At 43.2% G+C, this 25,378-nt stretch overlaps 1 protein-coding gene across 1 annotated transcript in view; it reads right to left on the bottom strand.

Moving 5' to 3' along the window:
- The window catches only part of CA4 (carbonic anhydrase 4), a 47,004-nt gene that overhangs the window by 5,418 nt on the left and 16,208 nt on the right, over positions 1 to 25,378 (bottom strand). The window contains exons 2-4 of the mRNA XM_035140070.3: positions 6,763 to 6,816; positions 4,387 to 4,557; positions 2,085 to 2,248 (exon numbers count right to left, since the gene is read on the bottom strand). Of these exons, the coding sequence (XP_034995961.1) occupies positions 2,085 to 2,248; positions 4,387 to 4,557; positions 6,763 to 6,816 (389 nt within the window). The remainder of the gene's footprint in view (positions 1 to 2,084; positions 2,249 to 4,386; positions 4,558 to 6,762; positions 6,817 to 25,378) is intronic.

The following is a 25,378-nucleotide window of genomic DNA, read 5'->3' as shown; positions in this document are numbered from 1 at the left end:
ATGTTGTTGTTGTTTAGTCGTTTAGTCGTGTCCGACTCTTCGTGACCCCATGGACCATAGCACGCCAGGCACTCCTGTCTTGCACTGCCTCCCGTAGTTTGGTCAAACTCATGTTCGTAGCTTCGAGAACACTGTCCAACCATCTTGTCCTCTGTCGTCCCCTTCTCCTAGTGCCCTCAATCTTTCCCAACATCAGGGTCTTTTCCAAGGATTCTTCTCTTCTCATGAGGTGGCCAAAGTATTGGAGCCTCAGCTTCACGATCTGTCCTTCCAGGGAGCACTCAGGGCTGATTTCCTTAAGAATTGATAGGTTTGATCTTCTAGCAGTCCATGGGACTCTCAAGAGTCTCCTCCAGCACCATAATTCAAAAGCATCAATTCTTCGGCAATCAGCCTTCTTTATGGTCCAGCTCTCACTTCCATACATCACGACTGGGAAAACCATAGCTTTAACTATACGGACCTTTGTCGGCAAGGTGATGTCTCTGCTTTTTAAGATGCTGTCTAGGTTTGTCATTGCTTTTCTCCCAAGAAGCAGGCGTCTTTTAATTTCGTGACTGCTGTCACCATCTGCAGTGATCAAGGAGCCCAAGAAAGTAAAATCTCTCACTGCCTCCATTTCTTCCCCTTCTATTTGCCAGGAGGTGATGGGACCAGTGGCCATGATCTTGGGTTTTTTGATGTTGAGCTTCAGACCATATTTTGCGCTCTCCTCTTTCACCCTCATTAAAAGGTTCTTTAATTCCTCCTCACTTTCTGCCATCAAGGTTGTGTCATCTGCATATCTGAGGTTGTTGATATTTCTTCCGGCAATCTTAATTCCTGCTTGGGATTCATCTAGTCCAGCCTTTCGCATGATGAATTCTGCATATAAGTTAAATAAGCAGGGAGACAATATACAACCTTGTCGTACTCCTTTCCCAATTTTGAACCAATCAGTTGTTCCATATCCAGTTCTAACTGTAGCTTCTTGTCCCACATAGAGATTTCTCAGGAGACAGATGAGGTGATCAGGCACTCCCATTTCTTTAATAACTTGCCATAGTTTGCTGTGGTCGACACAGTCAAAGGCTTTTGCATAGTCAATGAAGCAGAAGTAGACGTTTTTCTGGAACTCTCTAGCTTTCTCCATAATCCAGCGCATGTTTGCTATTTGGTCTCTGGTTCCTCTGCCCTTTCGAAATCCAGCTTGCACTTCTGGGAGTTCTCGGTCCACATACTGCCTAAGCCTGCCTTGTAGAATTTTAAGCATAACCTTGCTAGCGTGTGAAATGAGCGCAATTGTGCGGTAGTTGGAGCATTCTTTGGCACTGCCCTTCTTTGGAATTGGGATGTAGACCTATATACAATATAGGTGAGGATACTTGTGTATTATCTGAAACAAACTTTCATATCTCGAAGCAAGAGACTCTGAGTAGACCCATTGGGCGGCAATGTGGGTAGAGTGTCAGACTAGGACTGGGAGACCAGAATTCAAATGCTCATGCAGCCATAAAGCCCATTGGATTGCTACCTTGGGGCAATCACTCTCTCTTAGCAGAACATAGCTCACAGGGTTGTCGTGAGAATAAAACAGGGAAGGGGTGAATTGTTTACACCACCTTGAGCTCCTTGGAGAAAAGGTGGAATAATAATAATAATAATAATAATAATAATAATAATAATAATAATAGGAAGAAGAAGAAGGCTGAATTCATCTTAAGAGTGGATACACTGAAATTCATGGACCTGTGTTTGACATGACCGTTAATTTCACCTGGCTTGTTTCTCCATTCTTGTTTCTCCATGCATGTTTGTCCAGTTCTCATCGCTGTGCAACATTAACTCAGTTTTCAAATTCAGTATTTAAGCTTCTCCAATACATAGCAAGGATGCTAAAAATTATTGTTGTATGTGTGAATGCTCCATGCGAGTTTCCTCAAGTGGACACTTGGCACATTTGTCCAGAACAATCCCTTATGTTGGAAGTGGGTGGGGAAGGCTTTCTTTGTTGGTGCCTGTGGAGCTGTGGAATGGGGGCCTTGGGCCAAGAGTTTTCTGGACATGTGAATCCCTGCATGACCTTTTTTCTTTTCTTTTCTTACCTCCATGGCATATCTTTCCCCGTCAATGCTGTGCTCCGATCCAGGGCTCACCCTGCTTTTCTTCCCCTCGCTGTTTCCCCAGTGGAAGTGGAACTGCACGGCCTTGTATTTCCCCTGGAGGCCACCCGACTCGATCTTTGCTGTCCCATCAAGCTGCACTAGGACTGAGGGAGGCAAAAAAGAAGTGCCCTTTCAGGTCATTCATTATTTCAAAAACATGTTATCATTATAAACCGGGGGTTGCGAGGGAACCTCCACCCCACAGACCTCCTTTGCCCCCACCAGGCCATTTTGGCCAAGCAATGCCCAGATGCCACACACCAGAGCTCTCTGTTTCTCATATTTTCTCTGTTTTCTAATATTTTAGTATTTTAAAAAATAGTGCAGGGTTCCCCAAACTAAGGCCCAGGGGCCGGATGCGGCCCAATTGCCTTCTAAATCCGGCCCGCAGATGGTCCAGGAATCAGCATGTTTTTACATGAGTAGAATGTGTCCTTTTATTTAAAATGCATCTCTGGGTTATTTGTGGGGCATAGGAATTCGTTCATATATTTTTTTCAAAATATAGTCCGGCCTCCCACAAGGTCTGAGGGACAGTGGACCGGCCCCCTGCTGAAAAAGTTTGCTGACCCCTGAAATAGTGTCTTTTATTGTTTCATATAAAACAAATATACCAGGGGCAACGAACAAATGACACTCACATCCCACTCAGTCATGAGTTCTTTGTTTTCAGTGTGAATGTATCAATTATATAAAATATTTGTTAACCCAGAGTGTCTTCCCAGAGTGATCTGTGTGGAGCAAGTAGTTGGTAACTATGTTACTTTGTTGCAGCATACCACATCAAAGCTATCAGTTTTAGTAATATTACTACAGTGGTACCTCGGTTTAAGTACACAATTGGTTCCGGAAGTCTGTACTGTACTTAGGTGGAAGCGAACTTTCCCATTGAAAGTAATGGAAAGTGGATTAATCCGTTCCAGGCGGGTCCGCGGAGTACTTAAACTGAAAGTGCTCAAATCGATGCGTACTTAAACCGAGGTATGACTGTACATGCCTTCCTTCCTGAAGGGAAGGAACAAACCATAGCTGTTAGTACCAAGTTTCAAACGCATTAGCAATGGGGTCTTTCCAAAAATATTGCAACAGTCAATCTTGCAGCTCATTTTTCTAATATTAAATTCAGTTCTCCCCATTTCTGCAGCAATTTGGGATTTTAAACAATACCCTCACAAAAATTAACCAACATTTTAGTGCTTGCCATTTTCACTGGCATACATACAGTTTTTTCTAACTTTCCCTGATATAATGCATGTTTGTATGTTGTTTTAATGAAGATACCTTGAACATTAAATAAATGTGTTTATGTCATTTGAAAAGACAGCTGTGTTTCAGATCGCACAATGTTTTTAGAAAGTTTGAAGTTCTTTTTAATACAGAGACTCCTAAAAAGTGCCAGTGGCAACAATTCTTCTTTTTCATATAAGAGTAGTGATGAGGGATAAATTCAGTTCAGTTTACTGTAATATTCTTGTTATAATGAAAAATTCTTGTTATTTGCTGCTATTACTACTACAACTACTACTACTACTACTACCTGCAGCAGTGGGTCTCAGGGCAGGTTACATTGATTTAAAATCCAGAACGAAAAACATTTCACAGTCACGGGAATCGGGTGGGATGAACTTACCATATCTGCACTTTCTGAAAGAGTGTGTGGATGTATTAGGAGGAATATGTGCATATCAGGAGAAAGTCACATTAAAATGTTGATGAAGTTCCAGGGGGACTTTATTAAAAACAAAACAAAAAATACCTCCAACTGATGGGGATGTGGAGAACCAAACTTAAGCTTGAAATGCAGAGAAGCCAAAAATGGGCAGGTACCCCCTTTCCTCCATAGGAGGGAATGGCTCCTGAGAGTATGGCTGCCAAGGTCACCTGCATCTCCTAAAAGAGATGTTCCCATCTTCCCGGTCATTGGACATATTGGCCAGGGCCGGCCCAAGACATCTTTGCACCTGAGGTAAACTTCAGAATGGTGCTCCCCTCCCCTCCAATGAAGAAGGGGTGAGTGAAGATCTACATTGAGCACAAAGGTGATGCGGAAGAATGATCTGCATCCCAGTCTGCTGCCCCTGTGGATCCTGCTGCCTGAGGCCTCATGGGTAGGTCGGTCCTGATCCTGTCTTTGATCTTACAGGAGGTGCAGTCCCATGGGAACACTTTAAGGACACCACACCGGTTACTCTTGCAATACACAAGCCAATAGGTTATATCTTCTACAAATTCCGCCTCTCACCTGTATGGCCATTATTTACAACTCTCCAGGGTTTTTCTGGCTTGGTGTTGTATTTTTCAAACTTGAATGGCATGAGGTCCCAGTCGTATTTCACATCGTTGGTGAGGATGTTGATAGGAGACTGTTGACTTTTTCCACACACCTCGAAATCCTGTTCCCAGTGGCGGGGTTCTGTTGAAGGTGTCGTGGGCAGGAGGGGGGGAAAGATTATTTCAGTGGGGGGAGAAAGTTGGAGAAAGTTGTGCCACTGAATGAATCAGGCTCTCTGCAAACCAGGCTTTTTGAAATATTAGGCAGCCTTAGGAATGCAAATGCCACCCTTCTGCTCTCCAAAATAGTTGGACTACAATTACGGTCATCCTGACCATCAGCCATGCTGGCTAGGGCTGATAGGAGTCTTAGTCCAACGGCGTCTGGAATAACCAGCTTGGGAAGGCTAGTACATGTCATCACTGTATTGTCTAAGGTGGCTGGTTAAAAACCCGGATGCTTCAAAAGGCTTTAGCACAAGTGTTCTCTTTTTGCTGACTTTTCCATGGGCGTACCCAGGATCAAAACTAGGGGGGGGGGGCGCACACCAGCCACACACCCCACCGCCAGCCACGCCCCCTACCGCCAGCCACCCGATTGGCTGGCTGGCTGGCAATGACATGGCTGGGATCCCCCCAGGAGGCGTGGTCAACGTCAACGCCCCCCAGAGGGGAGGGGGCCAGCTTGCGCTTCTGCCTCGCCAGCTCCTTTACCGGCAGCGGTGACTAAAACGAGGCAGCAGCAGCAGCGAAGCTGCCTCCGCCGAGGGAAACCTGGACCTGGGCTAACTTCAGCCCACACTCCTTCAAGTCACAGCGAGCACACCACAGAAAGTGCTGCCCCACAATGCTCTGCGGCACATTGTGGGGCAGCACTTTTTGTGCTGTGCTCACTGTGACTTGAAGGAGTGTGGGCTGAAGTTAGCCCAGGTCCAGTCCAGGTCTCCCTCGGAGGAGGCAGCTTCGCTGCTGCTGCTGCTGTTTCGCTTCAGCCGAGCAGGCTGAGGCGGAGCACAGCTGGCAGCGTCTCTGCCTGTTTGCCCCCTCTTTGCTTCTGGGGGGGGCAGCTGCCCATAGCTGTCCACTTTCGGATTTGAAAATAAGGGATCAGCAGCCTCACCTGTCCCAGGGACAGTCTACTGTATAATATATCTAGCAATCCAGGATAGCAACGGGAAACGGCGCTGGAATAAGGGAATTTCCAGCAAAAAAGGGAAAGTTGACAGCTGTGGCTTGGAATAAGGGAGTTTCCCGCCAAAAAAAGGGAGTGTCGCGGTCATCCTGACCTGCGCAGCACCCTCTGACATTTTACGGTCTATTGATGACTGTGCCAACGACCGAATAAAATATCTGCTGTCACTTAAAATACTTCAGACCAGGATAGTGTGGAAGTAAAAAGATGTTGCTTTATTGTTGGTACATAAGCGTACTGGTTTCAGTATTAGTCTTAAGATTGTTACAAATAACAGATGTTTCCTATACCAGCCTATTACCTCTAAATATAACTACTACCGGCCTATTACCGCTAAAGACAACTAAATGTATTTGTGAATAAGCACACAAACTCTTTATCCTGACTGATTAATAACTCACACCATCTATGCTTCACCTCAGTGTTTAAAACCAGCTCTCTCTCTACCAACAACCAACCGACTACCTCAACCAACTGACTACCAACTAACTCCAGGGGTGGGGTTTTTATACTCTGTCAGAGCCCTCCCCCTTGGGTTCTAACAGTTCTATTTGGATTAACCCTTAATAACCTGGCTTAACTTTAGGCTGATCGCCACAGGGAGGGTTGGCAGCTATGCAGCTGCCTCCCCTGCCCCGTGCTGGGTACGCCCATGGACTTATCTGTGGCCCCATCTGCACTAGACATTTAAAGCAGTACCATACCAATTTATAAACAGACATGGCTTCCAACTTCACGACAAAGAATCCTGGGAACCGTAGTTTGTTGTTTGGAGACCCATTTATGTAGCAGAGGGGCTGGATAGCCATGCTACTGCAGACTTTATAAGTGATGTACATAGGAAATTAGAGTATCGAGCAAAAGAGTTTTATGTGAATGTGCATCTCTTACAATGGTATCAAAGTGGTGGCCACTCTAGGTGTTCCCCAGAACTGCTTCCCTCCATGCAAGCACCCCTGTTACACTTTGGTTCCTACTTCCAGCCATTCTCCTTGCAATATTGATCTCTGTCTTCGTTTTGCTACACAGATGAGCAATCTTGGCCTGCCGCCAAGAATGGGCTCACCCCCCTGACCCCAACCCAACACTGACTTAAGCACACTTAGAAGACCTTTGAGAGGTTTGTGTTTTCTTTTAAAATCTGCTATGAATTACCTAGACAGTGTTGGTTTTGACACCGCTGTGACAGATAGCACCAGTGGCTTCCTTCTGTAAGAGAGATCATAACAGCCTTTAGACAATTAGCTCTTTGGGGTGGGGAGTCAATAAATTTTTTTTAAAAAAAATATTTATAACAGTCATGACACATATGAGTATAAACAAAGGAGAAGAACTGTAATTAAAATGAGAACAGAAACTTTGCACCTTTGAAAAACAGATAATTTCTCAGTATCTTCTGTAATAGTGCAAAAGTGGGGGACACAAACAGAAACAGCAGCAGTTTCCTCATAACTGACAGTACCGTATCTTTCTAGAACCCTTATTGCCAAGCCCCAAGTGGCTCTGTGATCGTTTAGCATCTGAAATACAGAAGTTGTTTTTAAACAAATATTTAAACAAATATATGTTGTATGGGGTATTGGAGTTCACTGTTCCACTCAATCAGTGATGCCTTCTTCCTGAATACTCCATTTCATCTCCCCAAGCTTGTTTTCTGTCCTTCCCCCTGACAACAGTAGGCCCACATTCCACAGCCACTGAGCATGCTCAGAACCTCATTAGGCTGTTTTTCAGTGCCTTTCTCCCAAAGATCTTGTGAACTTCTGCAAACCTTATGGTTCTGCAAAGCCTGCTGAAAATGTTGTGGAGATTTTTTTTTGAAATATCAGAAGGGTTTTTGTTGTTGTTGTTGTTGTTGTTTAGTCGTTTAGTCGTGTCCGACTCTTCGTGACCCCATGGACCATAGCCCGCCAGGCACTCCTGTCTTGCACTGCCTCCCGCAGTTTGGTCGAACTCATGTTTGTAGCTTCGAGAACACTGTCCAACCATCTCGTCCTCTGTCGTCCCCTTCTCCTAGTGCCCTGAATCTTTCCCAACATCAGGGTTTTTTCCAGGGAGTCTTCTCTTCTCATGAGGTGGCCAAAGTATTGGAGCCTCAAAGTATTGGAGCGTCACGATCTGTTTTTGTTTTAACCTATCCTTTAGGAAATAGGCTGCCATATGCCTGGATGTTCCAGGACATTTTAGCCGGCTTTTCAAAAAATCCTCCCGGACGCCATTTTCAAGGGATGAATCCCAGCGATGTCTGGACATATGGCAGCCCTAGGTTCCCTAAGCAATAGTACCCACATCCTGATTATTGGAAATAAGGAGCCATTCTGTCTGCATCTAACCTCTCCTGCAAGCTTGTTGTGAGGATGAAACTAGCAGAGAGAACCATATACAGTATGTTGCCTTGAGTTCCTTAGGGGAAAAGTGTGATGCAAATGTTATAAATGGATCTAAGTTAAGAACATCAGAAGAGCCCTGTTGGATCAGGCCATTGGTCCATCTAGTCCAGCACCCTCTTCTCACAGTGGCCACCCAGAAGCCCGTGGGAAATCCACAACCAGGACCTGAGCACAAGATAACTCTCCCCTGCTTCCTCCATGAATTTGCCCAATCTTCTTTTGAGGCCATGCAAATTGGTGTCCATCGCTGCCTCCAGGAGGAGCGAGCGTCATAGCCTCATGTAGAAGTACTTTCTTTTATCTTTGTTGAATCTTCCAACATTCAGCTTCATTGGACGTCCCTAAGTTCTAGTGTTACGAGAGAGGGAGAAAAACTATTCTCTGTCCACTTTCTCCCTGCTGTGCATAATTTTATTAACTTCTATCATGTCACCTCTTGCTTGACTTTTCTCTGATCTAAAAAGTTTTAAACGTTGCAAGTTTTCCTCATGGGGGAGTTCTTCCACCCTCTTGATCATTTGAGTTGCCCTTTATGGAACCTTTTCCAACTCCCTGAAAGTTGTTATAAATATTCCAAAAATCAGGTTTTTTAAAAAACTGGAATTGGTCTGTGCTGTGGTTCCCCCTTGAACCTTGAACCCTGGCCGTGCGCCATCCCAGTATCGTTTCCAATGTGCCTCCTTTGCAAAGGAGAGGTCCTTTAAAGGTCGCCACCGAAGCAGCAAAATAACATTTCCCCAGTCAGCAGAATTTTGATCTCACTTAATAATTCAGTGAGATGAGCTCTCCCAGGGCATCTTGTTTCTGCAATGTCAGCATTTGAGTTAGCCTGAAATCGGAGGGGATGGAAAAGAGATTCTGTTTAAAACTGCGGGGTCTAAGTGGTTAATGCAAGTGCTTGCATTCTGGAGGGCAAGAGGGTTCTCTCTCTCCTCTCTCTCTCTCTCTCTCTCTCTCTCTCTCTCTCTCTCTCTCTCTCTGTGTGTGTGTGTGTGTGTGCAGGTCCGGTGCTAGGGCTTTTTGCGCCCTAGGCAAAATCACCTTCTGGCGCCCCCTGGCACATGCATCATGACGCATGCGTCATGCCCCATGCACAACACCGCTGGCACCCCTGCGTCCCCTCCATAGCTGAAGGCTTCAGCTACGGGCGCTGCTGCCGCCACCGCCCGCTCGCTCGCAGCTGCTGAGGAGCTCACATCAACCCCTCCATAGGTGGCAGGAGTGTGAGCATGCGTCGTGGGAGGGCGGCGGTGGGAGGGCGGTGGCGCGGGGGTTTTGCGGGGCAGGCTGGCCATGCCCCCTCCATTTACGCGCCCTAGGCAACTGCCTAGTTCGCCTAAATGGATGCACCGGCCCGTGTGTGTGTGTGTGTGTTTTCTGAGTGCAACCCTCTCTCTGTTCTCCCTTTGTCCCAGTGCATCTACATCTCTATGCATTTATCTACATCTCTAAGCATCTAGAGGAGTCTTTGCCAAGCTAATGCCCTCCAGCTGTCTAGAACTACAATTCCATGGCTTGGGTGGTTATTTGAACCCTGGTTTCCCAGGTCCTAGTCTGACACTCAACACTTTTGTGCATGATTTTGCTTAAATCTCACACTTTTTTTTTCAAAGCCATTCTTCCTATTCATGCATTGGCTACTTCAAGACTGGATTATGTACTGCAATGCACTTTCTGTGGGGTTTCCCTAATGCTTCGTTCAGGGGCTGCAGTTAGTGCCGAATGCTGCAGCACGATTGCTGACAGGAATGAGGCCTTGTCAGCATATAACACCTGTGCTCAAAGAGCCCAGGACCTTGTTTTGAGTATCTGAGGTGAAATGAACTCAGTCTTTCCACACCAAAAATCCATGCCTTGTTACTCCCTCTCACCCCCCAATCTATTGTCTTTTTACAGAGGTCTTTCTCCACCTTGTTAATTAAGGGCCAACACAGAGTCTGAGTGCTGAGTGATGCTAATTTGATAGGGGAAAACTAGAAGTAAAGATAAAGCCTTTGGCCAAAGCAAATAAAAGTCCATTTCTACAAATATTATTAAGCGGATTAGGGTTCGTGTGACGCCTGATCCTTCTAATCAGTATCTGATAAGTTTTATCCTCTTTCTCAAATTTCAGAGCTAATGTCTGCGGTTTTTTTATTTGTTTGTTTTGTTTAAATCATGGTCTACTGTGGTTGTAGAGAGCAGTGGGGGGAAATATGGAGGCTTCCAAAGGCAAGTAGCGGTACTCCAAGCCATTCAGGTCATGTAGCTGAAAGAGTAAAGGAAAAAGTTACAAATCCCCCATTCTACAAATCTGCCCCTTTTCCAGTCTTGTTCCTGGTGGGAGTCACTCTGTTTTTCCAATTTTGCTCTGTCTGTTTTCCTCAGGACAATGTGAGGAAACAGCATTGCCTCCCCAGGTGTGTGTCTCTGCCAAATAGCTCAGCCATGAACAATGGGCTCTCAAGTGGAGCCTTGAGACCTCTGCATGCCTTGGAAGGACAAGGTGGGGCAGAGGAGAGGAACTTCCAATGCAGAACCTCAGATGCTTTGGGGGTGTAGCTTAAAAGCCTCTAAAGAGGGATTAGAGCAATTCATGAAGGTTGTCAGTGGGGAACAAGCCATGATGGCTATGTGGAAACTCCAAGTTCAGGAGCAGCCTACCTGAGTACTTGTTGATAGGGAGCTGCAATAGGAAAACGGTTGTTGCCTTCCTGCCCTGCTTATGGCCTTCTCAAACTCCTCTGGTTGGCCAAACTGGAAACTAGTTGCTTGCTGCTCTTTGTAGCCATCATGCCTTTTATTACTAGCTTAAAATGCACATTATGCGCTTAAAACACAGCCAGGTCATTCTTTTTCTCAATTTGGATAAAATCCGGTTTTAGGGGGAAATACCTCAAATGTAGCATTTCATAGGAAATGACAGTATAGACATGGATTGTGGCATGATCATGTGTACACAGCTTTCTAAACCAGTGGTGGGAGCACACCGGATGCAGAGTAAACAGGAGCATGCTCACAATTTGTGATTAGTACATCAGCACACATCATGGCACTGAGTTCCATAGCTTAATTTTGGCATACCATGCTTCTTTTCGCCAGCCGTGAATCTCCTGCTGATCACATTACTGTACTTTCACATTACTGTGTTTTAAAATTCTGTTTTATTAGCTACATAGGAATCTGCCTTACAGTGTGCCAGATCCCTAGTCCATCTTGCTCCGTATTTTCTACACTCCACCTGGAGATGCCAAAGATTGAACCCGGCACCTTCTGCATGCAAGGCAGATGCTCAACCCAGAGCTGTCTTTCCCATAGGGCTTAGTGGGGTGTCGCACCAGGGCGCTAGCCTCTCAGGGGTGCCCCAGCAAGTGGGGGGGCTGCGCGGCTTTGCCGGCGGCCTCCCCTTTCCATGCACGCCCGCCAACCATAAGGCTGGCGGGCATGCAGCTTCCTTCCTAAGCCTCCTTAGGAGGAGAGCGATCCCCGCAGAGGCTTAGGATGGAAGCTGTGCCCTGCCAACCATATGGCTGGCGGGCGCACAACTCCCCCCCCCCAAGCCTCGGCAGGGATCACTCTCCTCCCAAGGAGGCTTGGGAGGGAAGCTGCGCTCTCCTCCCGCGGAGGCTTGGAAGGGGCGCAACTTCACTCCCAAGCCTCTGCAGGGATCGCTCTCCTGCAGCAGCATGGGGGAGAGATGTGCACCGCCCCGGATGGCTGGCAGTGCGCAGCTACGGCCACCCCAACACTATCCGTGGTATTTTGGGGGTTCTGGGCAGATATTTGCACCCCGACGCCGCATCTGCTAAAGACTGCCCTGGCTCTACCACTGAGCAGAATCTAAAGAGGAACCCAAGACAAAGAGTGCCACTCCGGGTGTGGGAAAGCTGCAATAATTATTTACCACTGAAACATCATAAAGAAATAAAATTGCCCTCTTGTTAGTTGCATAGAGATGTGTCCTTCAGAGAGCAATTTGGAGACAGGAGGAGTTTCCGTCTCTCCTGAATCACTAGAGAGACCCTTCTTTTGTGTTCTGAGCTGCCTAGAGAAGAATGTCATTAAGTGGCCTATATAAAGACTCTAAGTTAAGTAAAAATAGTATTACAAGAAAGGGATAAAAACTTATCTCTATCGAGTTTCCCCACCTCATGCATAATTTTATAACCTGTCCTGTTTTTGCTATACTAAAAAGGCTTTAAACGTTGCCTGGCATTGCCTGCCTTTTTCTGCACCTCCCTCCCCAACTGTAAAGTGTATGTATGTGTGCATTACTGTGATTAACAAAGCAAAGTGTTTTTAATTTATGTAGCAAAACTGTTTCAGCTTCTGCCTTCATCAGCTGCTGTGATACAAATTAAACGATGCTGTTTCCAAGGTGGCTGTTACTGGTGTTTTGCTCAGAAGGGCTTCATTTCCTGAAGCTAAGCAATACTGCGGCCATCGTACAGGTTGAGGCCATGCAGTGTTAATGTGTCCACTATGTACATATTTTGCTAACATTGTGGGATTTGTTGGCTTCACAGCTTGCATGAAGCACAGTTTGATGCCTGCCTGCCTGCCTGCCTGCCTGTTTTTAGATGCAGGGACCAGAACTGTTCAATACAGTCCCCTAATTGGATTAAGCCTGCAAGTGGCTGAAGAGTTGCGGGACTTGGCTTCTTTGTTTTAGGTCTTTGAAATTAAAGGTGAACTCAATTGAGTAAGAAGCGGAAGGGAGCTTATTAAGGAGGGACTGAGTTAAGGGGAATTGCAATCTGTAATCCTTCTATGTACTGAGAGTGGAAAAGTACTGAAAGAGGACTGAGAATTGAGAGTATACCACCCAGTGGTGGAGAAGGGAATATACATACTCAGGAGTTGGGACAAAGTATAGTGCCATCTGGGGGTAAATTGGGTATTGCAGGAACTTGGGATTTTGAGCAGTACCCTCTAGTGGTGAGAAGGGGGATTTCCTTTGTCTTTTTTTGTTTGTTTGTTTGTTTGTTTTTGTTTCCCTCCTGAATAAAAATGGCAGGTAAAAAGGAAAAGAAGCCGGCAAGCACACCGAAAGACAGAAGAGGCTCTAAACAAGAAGAAGTTAAAGATCTAGAAGCTTTATGGCAAAAAATTAAAGATGAATTTAAACATAGTGAACAGCGAATGGATAAGAAATTGGGAGAGATTGACAAGAAGATTGAAGGAGCGGTGGGAGAGCTTTCGACTCAGATAAAAGATCTGTCAGTGAGATCCAAAACAATGGAAGATTCAATTAAGAAGACACAAAAAGAAGTAAAAGAGGTTAAAAAGGAAACGGATAAAGTGAAAGACAAAGTGAAAAAACTGGATAAGGCACATGAACAAATGCTTGACAATTTAGCATTGATAGAAATGAAACAAAGACAGTTGAATCTGAAATTGAGGGGTATTCCTGAAGAAACGGGAGAAGATATCAAATCGAGAATAATTGCTGAATTGGCAAAATGGATGGGAAAAACAGATGAAGAAGTGAGTCAGACAATTGTAAATGTGTTTAGAATTAAGGTGAAATCAGCAAAGGCCAAAGCAAGGAAAGCACCTGGTGATTGTGTGGTGATATTCAATACAATGGAGATGAAAAATGAGATTTTAAGACTGAGTTTCACCAACAAGCTAATCATCAGTGGTAAGCCTATAATTGTGTTTAAAGAGATACCAGGAAGATTTTTGAAAAAATGCGATAATTATAAAGCAATGGTGGCCTTGCTTAAGAAAAATGGAATTCAACATAGATGGGAATACCCCGAAGGAATGATGTTTCATTATAAGGAGAAGAGACATGTGCTGACAAGTATACAGGATATCGGAAAATTCTTGAGGAAGTACGAAATTTTTTTGGGAGAGTTGGACCCAGAACTGGCTGTTCTAGCAGAAGTAACAGCGGAAGAGGAAGAAGACCCAAGACCACAAAGAAGGAGGAGAAAGAGAAGAGAGGAAGAAGAAGAAAAGGCAGAGGAAGAAGACCAAGATCAAGAGTCAGAGAGAGAGGAAGAAGAAGAAGAAGATAAGGATTTAAATAAAGAACCCGACCAAGTTTAGCAAAATAATTTTTTGCTCTTCCTGATAGTAGGAAGTAAAATGGCATTGAAGATACATTCCTGGAACGTGAATGGCTTGAATAATAAGATTAAAAGGAATAACATTGATCATGTTTTGAAGAAGAAGAATTTGGATATAATTTGTCTTCAGGAAACACATGTGGCAAAAAAACATAGTTATATTCTTAAAAATAAAAGGTTGGGTAAAGAGTTTATAAGTTCGATGGAAAAGAAAAAGAGAGGAGTGGTCTTGTATATAAAGGAGAAATTAGATCCGAAATTGATTTTTAAAGATGAAGAAGGAAGAATAATCGCGGCTCAAATATCGATTGAGGGAGAAAAAATGTTAGTGGTGGGAATCTATGCACCGAATGAAAATAAAGCTGAATTCTACAAGAATCTGGAGGAAAGGCTGACTGAATATATGGATCAAAAGACAATGCTTATGGGCGATTTTAATGGAGTGACAGTGCCAGAATTGGATAGGACCAAGAAAAGGAAGAATGAAGGTAAATTACCAAAATCCTTTTTTGAACTAGTAGAAAACCTGGGTCTAGTGGATATTTGGAGACTGAGGCACCCTACAACTAAACAATTTACATTCTTCTCAGAACCAAATCAGAGTTCGGGAAGGATAGATAACATGTGGATCTCCAAGGAACTAGTGCCCAGGGTGAGTAAAACAGAGATAATACCACGTACACTGTCAGACCATAATTCTATATTCATGGAATTGAAAAGCAAAGACCAAAAGTCCTTCAGGTGGAGAATGAACGAAGATCTATTTGATGATAAAGAGGTGGTCTCGAAAGCTAAGAAGACCCTGAAAGACTACTTTCATTGGAATTTATACAAAGATACCGGACTGGATATGGTATGGGATGCAAGTAAAGCAGTGATGAGAGGCTTTCTAATACAGCAAAACAGTTTTCTGAAACGAAAGAAAGAAAGGAAGAAAGAAGAAATTTTGAAATGTCTCATGGAAAATGAGAAGAACCTGATTGATAAACCCGAGAATCAGCAAATAAAGAATAATATAAAGATGTTACAGACACAATTCTCCATGTTGATCAATCAGGAGATTGAGTGGAAAATAAAACAAATGAGACAAAGAAATTTCGAATCGGCGAATAAAACAGGAAAACTGTTGGCTTGGCAGTTAAGGAAACGTCAAAATCAGAACATAATAACTAAGATTAAAACAGAGGGAGGAGTGACGGAAGATCCAAAGGAGATTAAGAAAACCTTTCAAAAATTCTATAAGGATTTGTATTGCAAAAAGAAAGAAGATGAGAAGAAGATCAGTGAGTATCTAGGAAAATATGGCTTGAAACCAATTCCAGAAGAAGAGAGGAAGAAGCTAAATAACAGGATAACGACACAAGAATTACAACAAGCAATAGGGAGAATGAAACAAGGTAAAGCCCCAGGACCAGATGGTTTAACGGCGAAATATTATAAAGTACTGAATGAACTGTTGGTTCCAGTTTTAGAGGAAATGATGAATGATATTCTGTTGGGGGGAAAGATCCCAAATACATGGAAAGAGGCATACATAACATTGATCCCAAAGCCGGATACGGATGGCTTAGAAGTCAAAAATTATAGACCAATCTCATTATTGAATAATGATTACAAACTCTTTGCAGATATAATGTCCAAGAGATTGAAAGAAGTTTTAAATCAAATAATACATAAGGATCAGGCTGGTTTTCTTCCTGGTAGACAGTTAAAGGATAATGTAAGACACATAATAGATGTAATAGAATATCTGGAGACCAAGATAGATAAACCAGCTGTCTTGATGTTTGTAGATGCTGAGAAAGCTTTTGACAATATATCTTGGCAATTCATGAAGAGGAATTTGGAATCAATGGTTGGGAAGAATACATTCGTGAATGGGATCGAGGCGATTTATTCAGAGCAAAAGGCAAGATTGATAATTAATAACACCCTAACAGAATATTTTGAAATCACAAAAGGAACTAGACAGGGCTGCCCTTTATCACCGTTATTGTTCATCATGGTCCTGGAAATATTATTGATCAGATTAAGAGACCTATCTACAATTAGAGGTATTAAGGTAGGTGCAAAGCAATTTAAAGTGAAAGCCTTCGCAGATGATTTAGTTTTAACATTGGAAAATCCAAAGGAAAGTGTTGCAGAAGCTATAGAAGTAATGGAGAAATTTGGCCAATTGGCAGGATTCAAATTAAATAGACAAAAAACCAAGGTTATGGCAATGAATATGACGAAAGAAGAAAAACAGGAATTACAGTTAAAACATGGACTCGACGTGGCTAAAAAGGTAAAATATCTGGGAATATGGATGACAGCAAAGAATATTAATCTTTACAGTGATAATTACGAACAAGTATGGAAGGAAATAAAGAAAGACCTGGAAAGATGGACTAATATGAAAATGTCATTCTTAGGAAGAATCGCAACAATAAAGATGAATGTATTACCTAAGATGTTATTCTTATTTCAAACTATACCTGTGGTTAAAGGTACGAGGCAATTCCAAGAGTGGCAAAAGATTTTATCAAGATTTGTCTGGCAGGGGAAAAAACCTAGAATAAAACATAAGATTTTGGTAGATAAGAAAGAAAGAGGTGGATTCGCCCTGCCAGACTTGAGACTTTATTATGAAGCGTCCTGTATCTGTTGGATAAAAGAATGGATAACTCTAGAGAATACAGACTTGTTAGATTTGGAAGGTTTTAACAATAGATTTGGATGGCATGCATATTTATGTTATGACAAAAAGAAATCACATACCGGGTTTACGAATCATGTGATAAGAAGATTTCTGTACGAGGTGTGGGAAAGAAATAAAAGGCTGTTAGAGACTAAAACACCCTGGTGGGTCTCACCAGCAGAGGTATTAACAGTTAAGAAAGTAAATATGGAGAAGAGGCGGGCCACGTATGAGGAAATCTTGACGAAAACTGAAAAAGGATGGAGTTTAAAACCTTTTGAGGACATTAAAGGAGTGTTAACAGGATGGATAGAATACCATCAAATAAATGATGTGCTTAAAGAAGATAGAAAAATAGGTTTTGAGGATAAAAGATCCAAATTTCAAATAGAAGTGCTAGAAGGCAAAACAAAGCTTTTGGCAAAGATGTATGATTTGTTGTTGGAGTGGTATACAAAAGATGAGTTGACAAAAGAAGTGATGATTAAATGGGCAAAAGATTTGGGGCATAATATTGAATATGATGCGTGGTTGAAATTATGGAATCAAACTTTAAGATTTACAGCATGTACTGCCTTGAAAGAAAATGTATATAAGATGATGTACAGATGGTATTTAACTCCAGTTAAATTAGCTAAAATGTATAGAATGAGTGATAAAAGTTGCTGGAAATGTAAAGAGAAAGATGGTGAATTTTATCATATGTGGTGGACATGCGAAAAAGTTAAAAGATTTTGGGAAAGTTTATATAACGAATTGAAAAAGATGTTTAGATATACCTTTCCAAAAAAACCAGAAGCATTTTTGTTAGGAATAATAGGAGGAGAGATTAGAAAAGAAGATCAAACACTGTTTATGTATGCAACAACCGCGGCTAGGACTTTGTTAGCCCAAAAATGGAAATTACAAGAATTACCTACAATTGTGGAGTGGCAGATAAAAATGATGGACTATGCTGAACTTGCTAGATTGACATGCAAGATTCGTGACCAGGGGGAGACAAGGTTTCAAAAGGACTGGAGTAAATATGTGGACTATATGGAGAAAAACTGTAGATCATTAAAAACTCTCGCAGGATTAAAATAAACCTTACGAATTGACCAATATGTTAAAAAAGGAACTGCAAAAAAGGGAATTAACAAGAAACCCGCATGAAGGGAGGGGGGGAAGTCATAGCTCGGCGGAGCAAGGTAAAAGATGTGAATATAAGATTTTGTATAAAAGATTGGTTTTGTTAATTTGTTAAATTTGGAAAATTGGAATAAAATGTATTTTTAAAAAAAAACAGAACTGTTCAATACAGTCATACCTCGGGTTAAGTATGCTTCAGGTTGAGTACTTTCAATTTAAGTACTCTGCGGACTCGTCTGGAACGGATTAATCCACTTTCCATTACTTTCAATGGGAAAGTTCGCTTCAGGTTAAGTACGCTTCAGGTTAAGTACAGACTTCCAGAACCAATTAAGTACTTAACCTGAGGTACCACTGTATCCTGTGTGCACCTGGCAGTTATAGATTTATAGATTTGCATATGCACATAGATTTGTATCCTTTGTCCTTGTTAAGGATGGGTGAATCTGGCCAATTCATTTTTTCTTCCTTCTGCCCCCGCCCCTGAAGTTCACTTCACCCCATTTCCAAGTCAATCTTGCAGATTGTTTAAAAACTCCAAACTAAAACGCATGAAAATTTGGAAGCCATGTCTTCAAATTTGCGATTTTGCATGTTTTCAAACAATATTTCCCCTAATAAAATGTAGGGGCATCTTTTTTACACCGTCATTTCCAAAACTATATGCATTTTTGTGTAGTTTTTGGTTGGAGAAAAGTCCCAGAATTTGAAGAAGCACCTATTTTGAAGGGCAGTTATATTATATTATGTTTTGTTTGTTGCTTCAGGAAGTGTGAATTTGGGAGCCTTGCCCAGCCCCTTCCCAGCCCCTGTTCTGTTGAGATACAGTGGTACCTCGGGTTAAGAACTTGATTCGTTCTGGAGGTCCGTTCTTAACCTGAAACTGTTCTTAACATGAAGCACCACTTTAGCTAATGGGGCCTCCTGCTGCTGCCGCGCCGATTTCTGTTCTCATCCTGAAGCAAAGTTCTTAACCCGAGGTACTATTTCTGGGATGGCAGAGTCTGTAACCTGAAGCGTCTGTAACCTGAGGTTACAGGTGCCAACTGTCTGCACTTTCCAGAAAAAAACTGAAGACATTTTTGCTCTGACAAGCTTTCTCAGATGGACAAATTTGGTCTCAGCCATGGGTGCCTCCTTGGTGCTGTTTTCAAATTTATCTGATATTATTTTCTGTGTTGTTTTTAACTGCTTTTAATTGCCTTGAGATGTGAGGAAGCCAATGAATAAATCAATAAATACTGTTGCATATTAGTCCCTTCAGCTAAAGGTGTCCCCACAAACTATTGTATAACCCCAAGGAAACTCTGACTCTTTCCATTCTCGTGGGGACTCTAGGGCCAGCTTTCTTTCTTTCATTCTTCTTAAGCAGATGGTCCAACTTTAGTTACCTGAATTTCCCATTTCCTAACTTTAACCCCCCCCCCTCAGTTTGGTTCCTGTATAACAATAACATGCAAATATGTGTGTTCTTTAAACTGTAGCTATGAGCATGTGTTTAGGTTATCAGCGGAAACTTGGCCAGGAGTTGGGGAGGAAACTTAGAACGTGTACAACTCTGTCCAACAAGATAAAAATAAAAATCTGTATGTTGCTTCCCAACCACAGCAACTTGCTGTTAACAACAGCATAAGATCATAGGTACATCAGAAGCTGCTTTATAATAGCTCAGTATTGTCACTTCACTGACTGGCGGTGGCTTCCCAGAGTTTCAGAGGGAGAATAATCCCAGCCCTTCCTGGAGATGCTTGGGACTGAACCTGGCACCACCTGTGTGCAAAGCAGGCATTCTATCCTTGAGCTACGGCTCTTCTGTGGCTTACTGTGGCTCACAGGCCTGTTTCAGTACCAAGCCACTACCCTAGAGAAGGAGTATTTCTGAGCACATGCAGAGTTCTGTTTTCTAGTCATTGAGTGAGCAACAGCCTTTCCCTCTGCATGTCAAAGTTTCAATTATTGAGGAACAGAAACTGGAAATAACACAAAAATTGTAAGAGACATAGGCAAAGAGCCTTCTTGGTAGTGGCACCTGCCCTGTGGAATGCACTCCCACCAGATTCCAAGGAAATTATACAACTATCTGACTTTTAGAAGACATCTGAAGGCAGCCCTGTTTAGGGAAGTTTTTAATGTTTGATGTTTTATTGTGTTTTTAATACCCTGTTGTTGGAAGCCGCCCAGAGTGGCTGGGGAGGCCTGGCCAGATTGGCAGGGTATAAGTAATATATTATTATTATTATTATTATTATTATTATTATTATTATTATTAAATTTTCTTTGGGGGGGGAGAGTAGACAGGTGGGGGGGGCGGGGAGAGCAAGCGAGTTTCATTGAAAGAAAAAATGAGAAGCATAGTGTCTGTATATTCCAGGTCCCACAAAAGCTAGATATATATTTACCCTCTGGGAAACTGGAGATTAGGATTCATTGGGGTTGGGGAATTATTCCCCACCCCCAGATACATTTAGACAGAGGGGTTATTTGGGGGCAGATTTTATGTGCTGCAAAGAGTCGCTTTGTTTCTAAAGAGATCCCAGAGCTTTGGGCAAGGGGAAGGTCAAAAAAAAAACTTTTATCAGAATTTTGGAGCACCTTCCTTCCAAGGAAAGATTAGCATGTTTGCAGGATTTCAGAGCTAAAAGGCCATTTGGAGGTGGGGTTATCCATACCTCCCGATAAACTTTCCCCAGCACTTTCCTCTGAGCTGAGGTCCCTAGGTATCTGAGCCTGCTTAGGCATTGCAGCTGCAGCTACAGAACCGACTCCTTGGAACAACTCCCTGTTGCTTCTCTCTGCCACTGTTTCCTTTTGGACAGTGTCTCCGTTACAAATAGGGAGGAACAGATGGGGACGTGTCTTGGCCCTTCTGTGGACATTCCTTTCTGCTCCGACTCCCCTTACGTGGTTCCTGTGCTTATCAGCTCCATTGTCAGGCTCAGGCCAAACTCGATCCCTGCTGCGTGGCTGCTGTAGCGAAAATCGTTCTGCTTGGGAGCTGGACAAAACAAAGTCCGCTCATAGTTGTCCAAGCATATTGAGGCTCTTCTCCCCAGCCGCTCTGTTGCCAAGCCACCAGTTGTAATCTGTTTGGGGGCAGGGGTGTGTTATTCGAAGCACCATGCCCATTGCAAGGACAGAGGAAGCTGCCCTATGCCGAGTCAGGCCATTGGTCCATCTAGCTCAGTATTGTATCACTGACTAGCAGAGGCTCTCCTGGATTTTATACAGGGTTCTCTCCCAGTCCTACCTGCAGGGGATTGAACCTGGGACCTTCTGCATGCAAGACAGGTACCCTACCACCAAGGGACAAACATGAGTGACTGCAGCCCTTCACAATGATTAAGGTTCAGGGAATAACATGTTTCAGGGAATAGCTCAGTTGGTAGAGAACGTGACTCTTAAACTCAGGGTTTTGGGTTCGAGCCCCATGTTGGGCAAAAGATTCCTGCATTGCAGGGGGTTGGACTAAATGACCCTCAGTGTCCCTTCCAACTCTACAATTCTATGATTTTATAATTCTATGAATTCACAAGACAGGAAAGCCATAATCACTAGATATTGGCACCTCTCTCTGTGTTTGTATGCGTGTCAATCTCTAATGTGTGCTTGGGGATGGGGGAGAAAGTTGATTCAGTTCACCTTTAAAGGTGAATTTACCAAATTCACACTTTCCTAAACAATATAAGAATCAAAACACAGCCATCCTACAAAATTCATTCTTCCCTGAATTTTGCAGTGCAGTTCTCCAGCCAAACGCTATGTACAAAAAGGCATATATTAGGGGGAAATGTGCATAAAAGTGCATATATTAGTGAAAATGCCACACAGAAAAGCATTTTATTATGGGAACAAGCCAAGAGGGGGTTGGAGATGTTGCTTAGCAACCAGGCATAGCGGCATGATCTTCACTGAGGTAGCACATGCTTTGATTAGCTGTGCAGTTCTGAGAAAGTTTTTCCTTCATATGTTTGGTTAAAAGTTTTCCTGCTATGTAGAAGGCCTGAGCTAAGAAAGACAAGGCACCTCTGTAGCATTCTGTTCAAATTATACACTGTTTTTGTTAGGTTTGCTCAATAAAGTGTTATCAGGACTATTCTTTCTGGGTTCCCATCTGTGTTATTTAAGTGGCTATCAGTCCATCTAATTCTGATTGGTAGCATCTCCCCAGCGTTTAAGGCAGGGATCTTTCCCCCATCCTACTCTAAAATGTTCGGCCTTGCAGCTTCTGAAGTATGGAAACACTGTTGGGTTGCAGTAGTGACTCTCTGGATCCTTTTGAGAGCTTCAAATGGTGGAGTTCATTGTAAGGGCAGCTATGTTCCCAGGCATATTGGTCTCATCAAACACAACCCCACAAATAATAACTTTTTAAAACTACAAAGCTTGTTGTGCTTCTATCCTTTCAACGTGGCACTTTAAATTCCTCTTGCCTATAAAATTGCTCATTGGCAAAGGACACACCTATATCCATTTAACATGACAGAACTTAATTTTGTTAATGCTTCAGTGGTAAAGAATTGTCGCATCTTTCCCACGCCCAAAGTAGCGCTCGTAGGAACAAAAGAAGAGCCTGCTGGGTCAGGCCAAGGGCCCATCTAGTCCAGCATCCTGTCCCCACAAGTTTGTATGACAGGTGGCTGTCCCCATCTTGATCCTGGAGACTTGTCAGGCAAGGATGTGGAGAATGCAGGCTTAATCTTCCCATCAACTCTAGCCAGCTAAGCCAGCTCCCATTATTCCTCACCATTGACCATGCTAGTTTGGATGGACAGGAATTGACATTTGATGGGTGGGCAGGACCACCCATCTGTCAGCCACATGATGTCTCAATGACATCTTCAGGTGACCTGTTTCACCCTCCCCCACAATTTGAAATCACATCATTCAGGAAGAATGCACAGCACTTTGCAAGCGGTGGCCATCACCCGACAGAGCAGTGTTATGAAAAATGTACCCCAAAATGCGTTGCCTTTTAAGAAGGACAGACGCGGGTCGGAAGCTCCAAAATTTGCACTAAGTTCAGCTCCGCCGGGAAAATGACAGAGACCACACGATGCTGTCAGGAAAAACAAACTGATCCCTTTATTGCAGAATGCAAAGCTACAGCTGTAGGGTCCCTGCCTCTGGAAAGAAGGAAGGAACCCCCGGAAATGGTGAAGTCCCCCTATATACCCTCCTGTTCATGCATGGAAATCTCTGGACTAGGAGGGAGGGGGAGACAAGGGCGACGGGTGGGAGATCGGATTAGCTGGGTGCGGAGATGACTTCTCCTTTCAGATGGAGAGATGTCAATCTCTCTTCTCCTGTCGTTGATGGTGCTCCCTGTTGTTTGGCAGGAAGGGCAATCAGTCGAGATGGGTGCAGAGGTGGGGCAGTTCCTGGCGATTTCCATGGGGTGGAAGTCCGCCCGGCAGGTGTTTTCCTCCAGGCCATGGAAGGGTGGGCTACGTTGAGGATGGCAATTTATTTGAATAAAGTTGTTCCAGCTAATCCCTCTATTGTCCGTGTGTCCTTGAATGGGTATAGGGTGGTAGTAGGGCAAGGTTCAGGTGGGTTGGGATCATACAGGGTTCATACAGAAAATATACCTGGAAAACATACCTAATGCAGGGATTTCTAATTAAAAGGTAGCAGTCCTGACATATACAGTTCTAAGATATAAAACAGCAATTCTAATACAGAGGCAGCGGATAGAGATTTCATGGTAAGAGAACATATAATAGGCTGTATTATTAACTTGAGTAGAAAAGTTTAACTTTGGATTTGGGCGGTTTCCCCCCCCCCTTCTTCTGAAAACATTGTTTTGTTCTGGGCGGAGGGGAGGTGGAGAGGGGAAATGTGTGAGTTTATGCTAACTGTTGTGCATATGCAGATCCTTAAGCCTTCCTTCAGGCAGGGTCGCGTCCTAGCTGGAGGGGTGGGGAGACAGGGAAGATGGCATTGAACAGGATTCTGGGTATTGCAGCTGTCACCCCTCTCTGTTCATTAATAATGGTGTCCTGCAACCCCCCCCCCCAATATGATTTTATAACAGCCCCCTCTCTGAGGCAATATTGTTGTGTAACAACCAATCATTGCCTCACATAATATTCTCCATTTCCCAGGTGGTACATTGGCACAACCTAGGGGTATGTGGTGGCGGCTCAAAGGGGGGCTTGGGAGAAGCATTTTATAAGAAATGGTATATGCCTTACATTACCGGGAAGGTCCACCAATGACTGAAAAATGCAGTTTCCTTGGAGTTTGCCTTTTGTGTGTTCTCAGGTGTAAAAGTTAGCTTTCTGGTCCCACACCTCCATCATGGCACAGCAGCAACAATCCCTGGTGAATCCCCTTAGGGCTTTCATATCGACCATGTCACCTGGCACTCACCATAGCTGCCACAGGTTTGGGCATGTCATGAGAGAGATGCCTTTGCCTTGGGCTTTCTATGGGATTTTTTTATTATAGGCTCTGGTCTTGCACTGTAGTAGGGAGTTGCTCAGTTACTCTTAAAGGGAGAAAGCTACTTGCACCTTGGATACACTTGCCCAATTAGAACTGACCCAATTATAATTTATACAGCCCCATAAAAACCATTCTGAAAAGGGCACATGTCCAAATTGGTCAATTTAATTCTATAAGGAATCATTCCAGGTAAATCAAGGCATATACACCTTCTTGTATCTGCTGGTTTCATGAATCCTGAAACTGCTTCTTGGTAAAAAGAAGGCTGGCACACTACAAAGTGCCAGGTGAGATAAGGAAATGTGGTCATAAATTGATCTAAATCTCAATAATGGACTATGCAATAGCCTGATCTTTTAGAAAACATGAGTCCTCCATTGGGCGTATAAGGAATAATACCACCATACAATAACTTACTATACATTAAACATGAAAACAATTACACACAAAAATGCCCCCCCCCTTTGTGGAAATAACATATACTTGTCAGGCATAGGTCAACGTTTCTGCATAATATCACGTAACATAAAACATAATTATATATCAGTTGCATATCTTGAGGCCAACTCTTAACAGGGCACAGAGTCCTGAAGTCAAAAGAGAGCATATGTCCTTGCAATTCACTTTCCCCCCTTTGTCAGCCCATATCCTTTTGGAATGAGATAGTTGTGGCCAGTTTGAAAACTCTGGTGTCTGTTGTTGCAGGTAAAAGTCTTGTGGTCCGGAGGATTTGGGTTCAAGGTTTTTTCCATCATTGCGTCTGTAGTAACATCTGTAGAAGGAGTATGCTGTAAGGGGCAGGGTTAGGGTACTTAAGGGCACAGTTAGAAGAAGGAAAGGGCAAAAGCCAAAGGGAAGAAGAGGGAAAAAGGGGAAAAAACATCTCCTGGAGTTTTCTTAGGAAGCTGCAAACAATAAAATCTTGATGCATTAAGTATTTTTTCTATATAATTACTACTGTTGTTAGCTGCTAAGTCTGTTTTCCTTTACCTAGGGGTTTATTATTATCATTATCATTATTATTATTATTATTACTACTACTACTACGGAAAGAATGACTTAGATGT

The sequence above is a fragment of the Zootoca vivipara genome, chromosome 14 (assembly GCF_965207765.1).
Source record: "Zootoca vivipara chromosome 14, rZooViv2.hap1.1, whole genome shotgun sequence".
NCBI lineage: Eukaryota > Metazoa > Chordata > Lepidosauria > Squamata > Lacertidae > Zootoca > Zootoca vivipara.
Note: the sequence above shows the minus strand (reverse complement) of the source record. Positions and strands in the feature narration are given on the sequence as shown.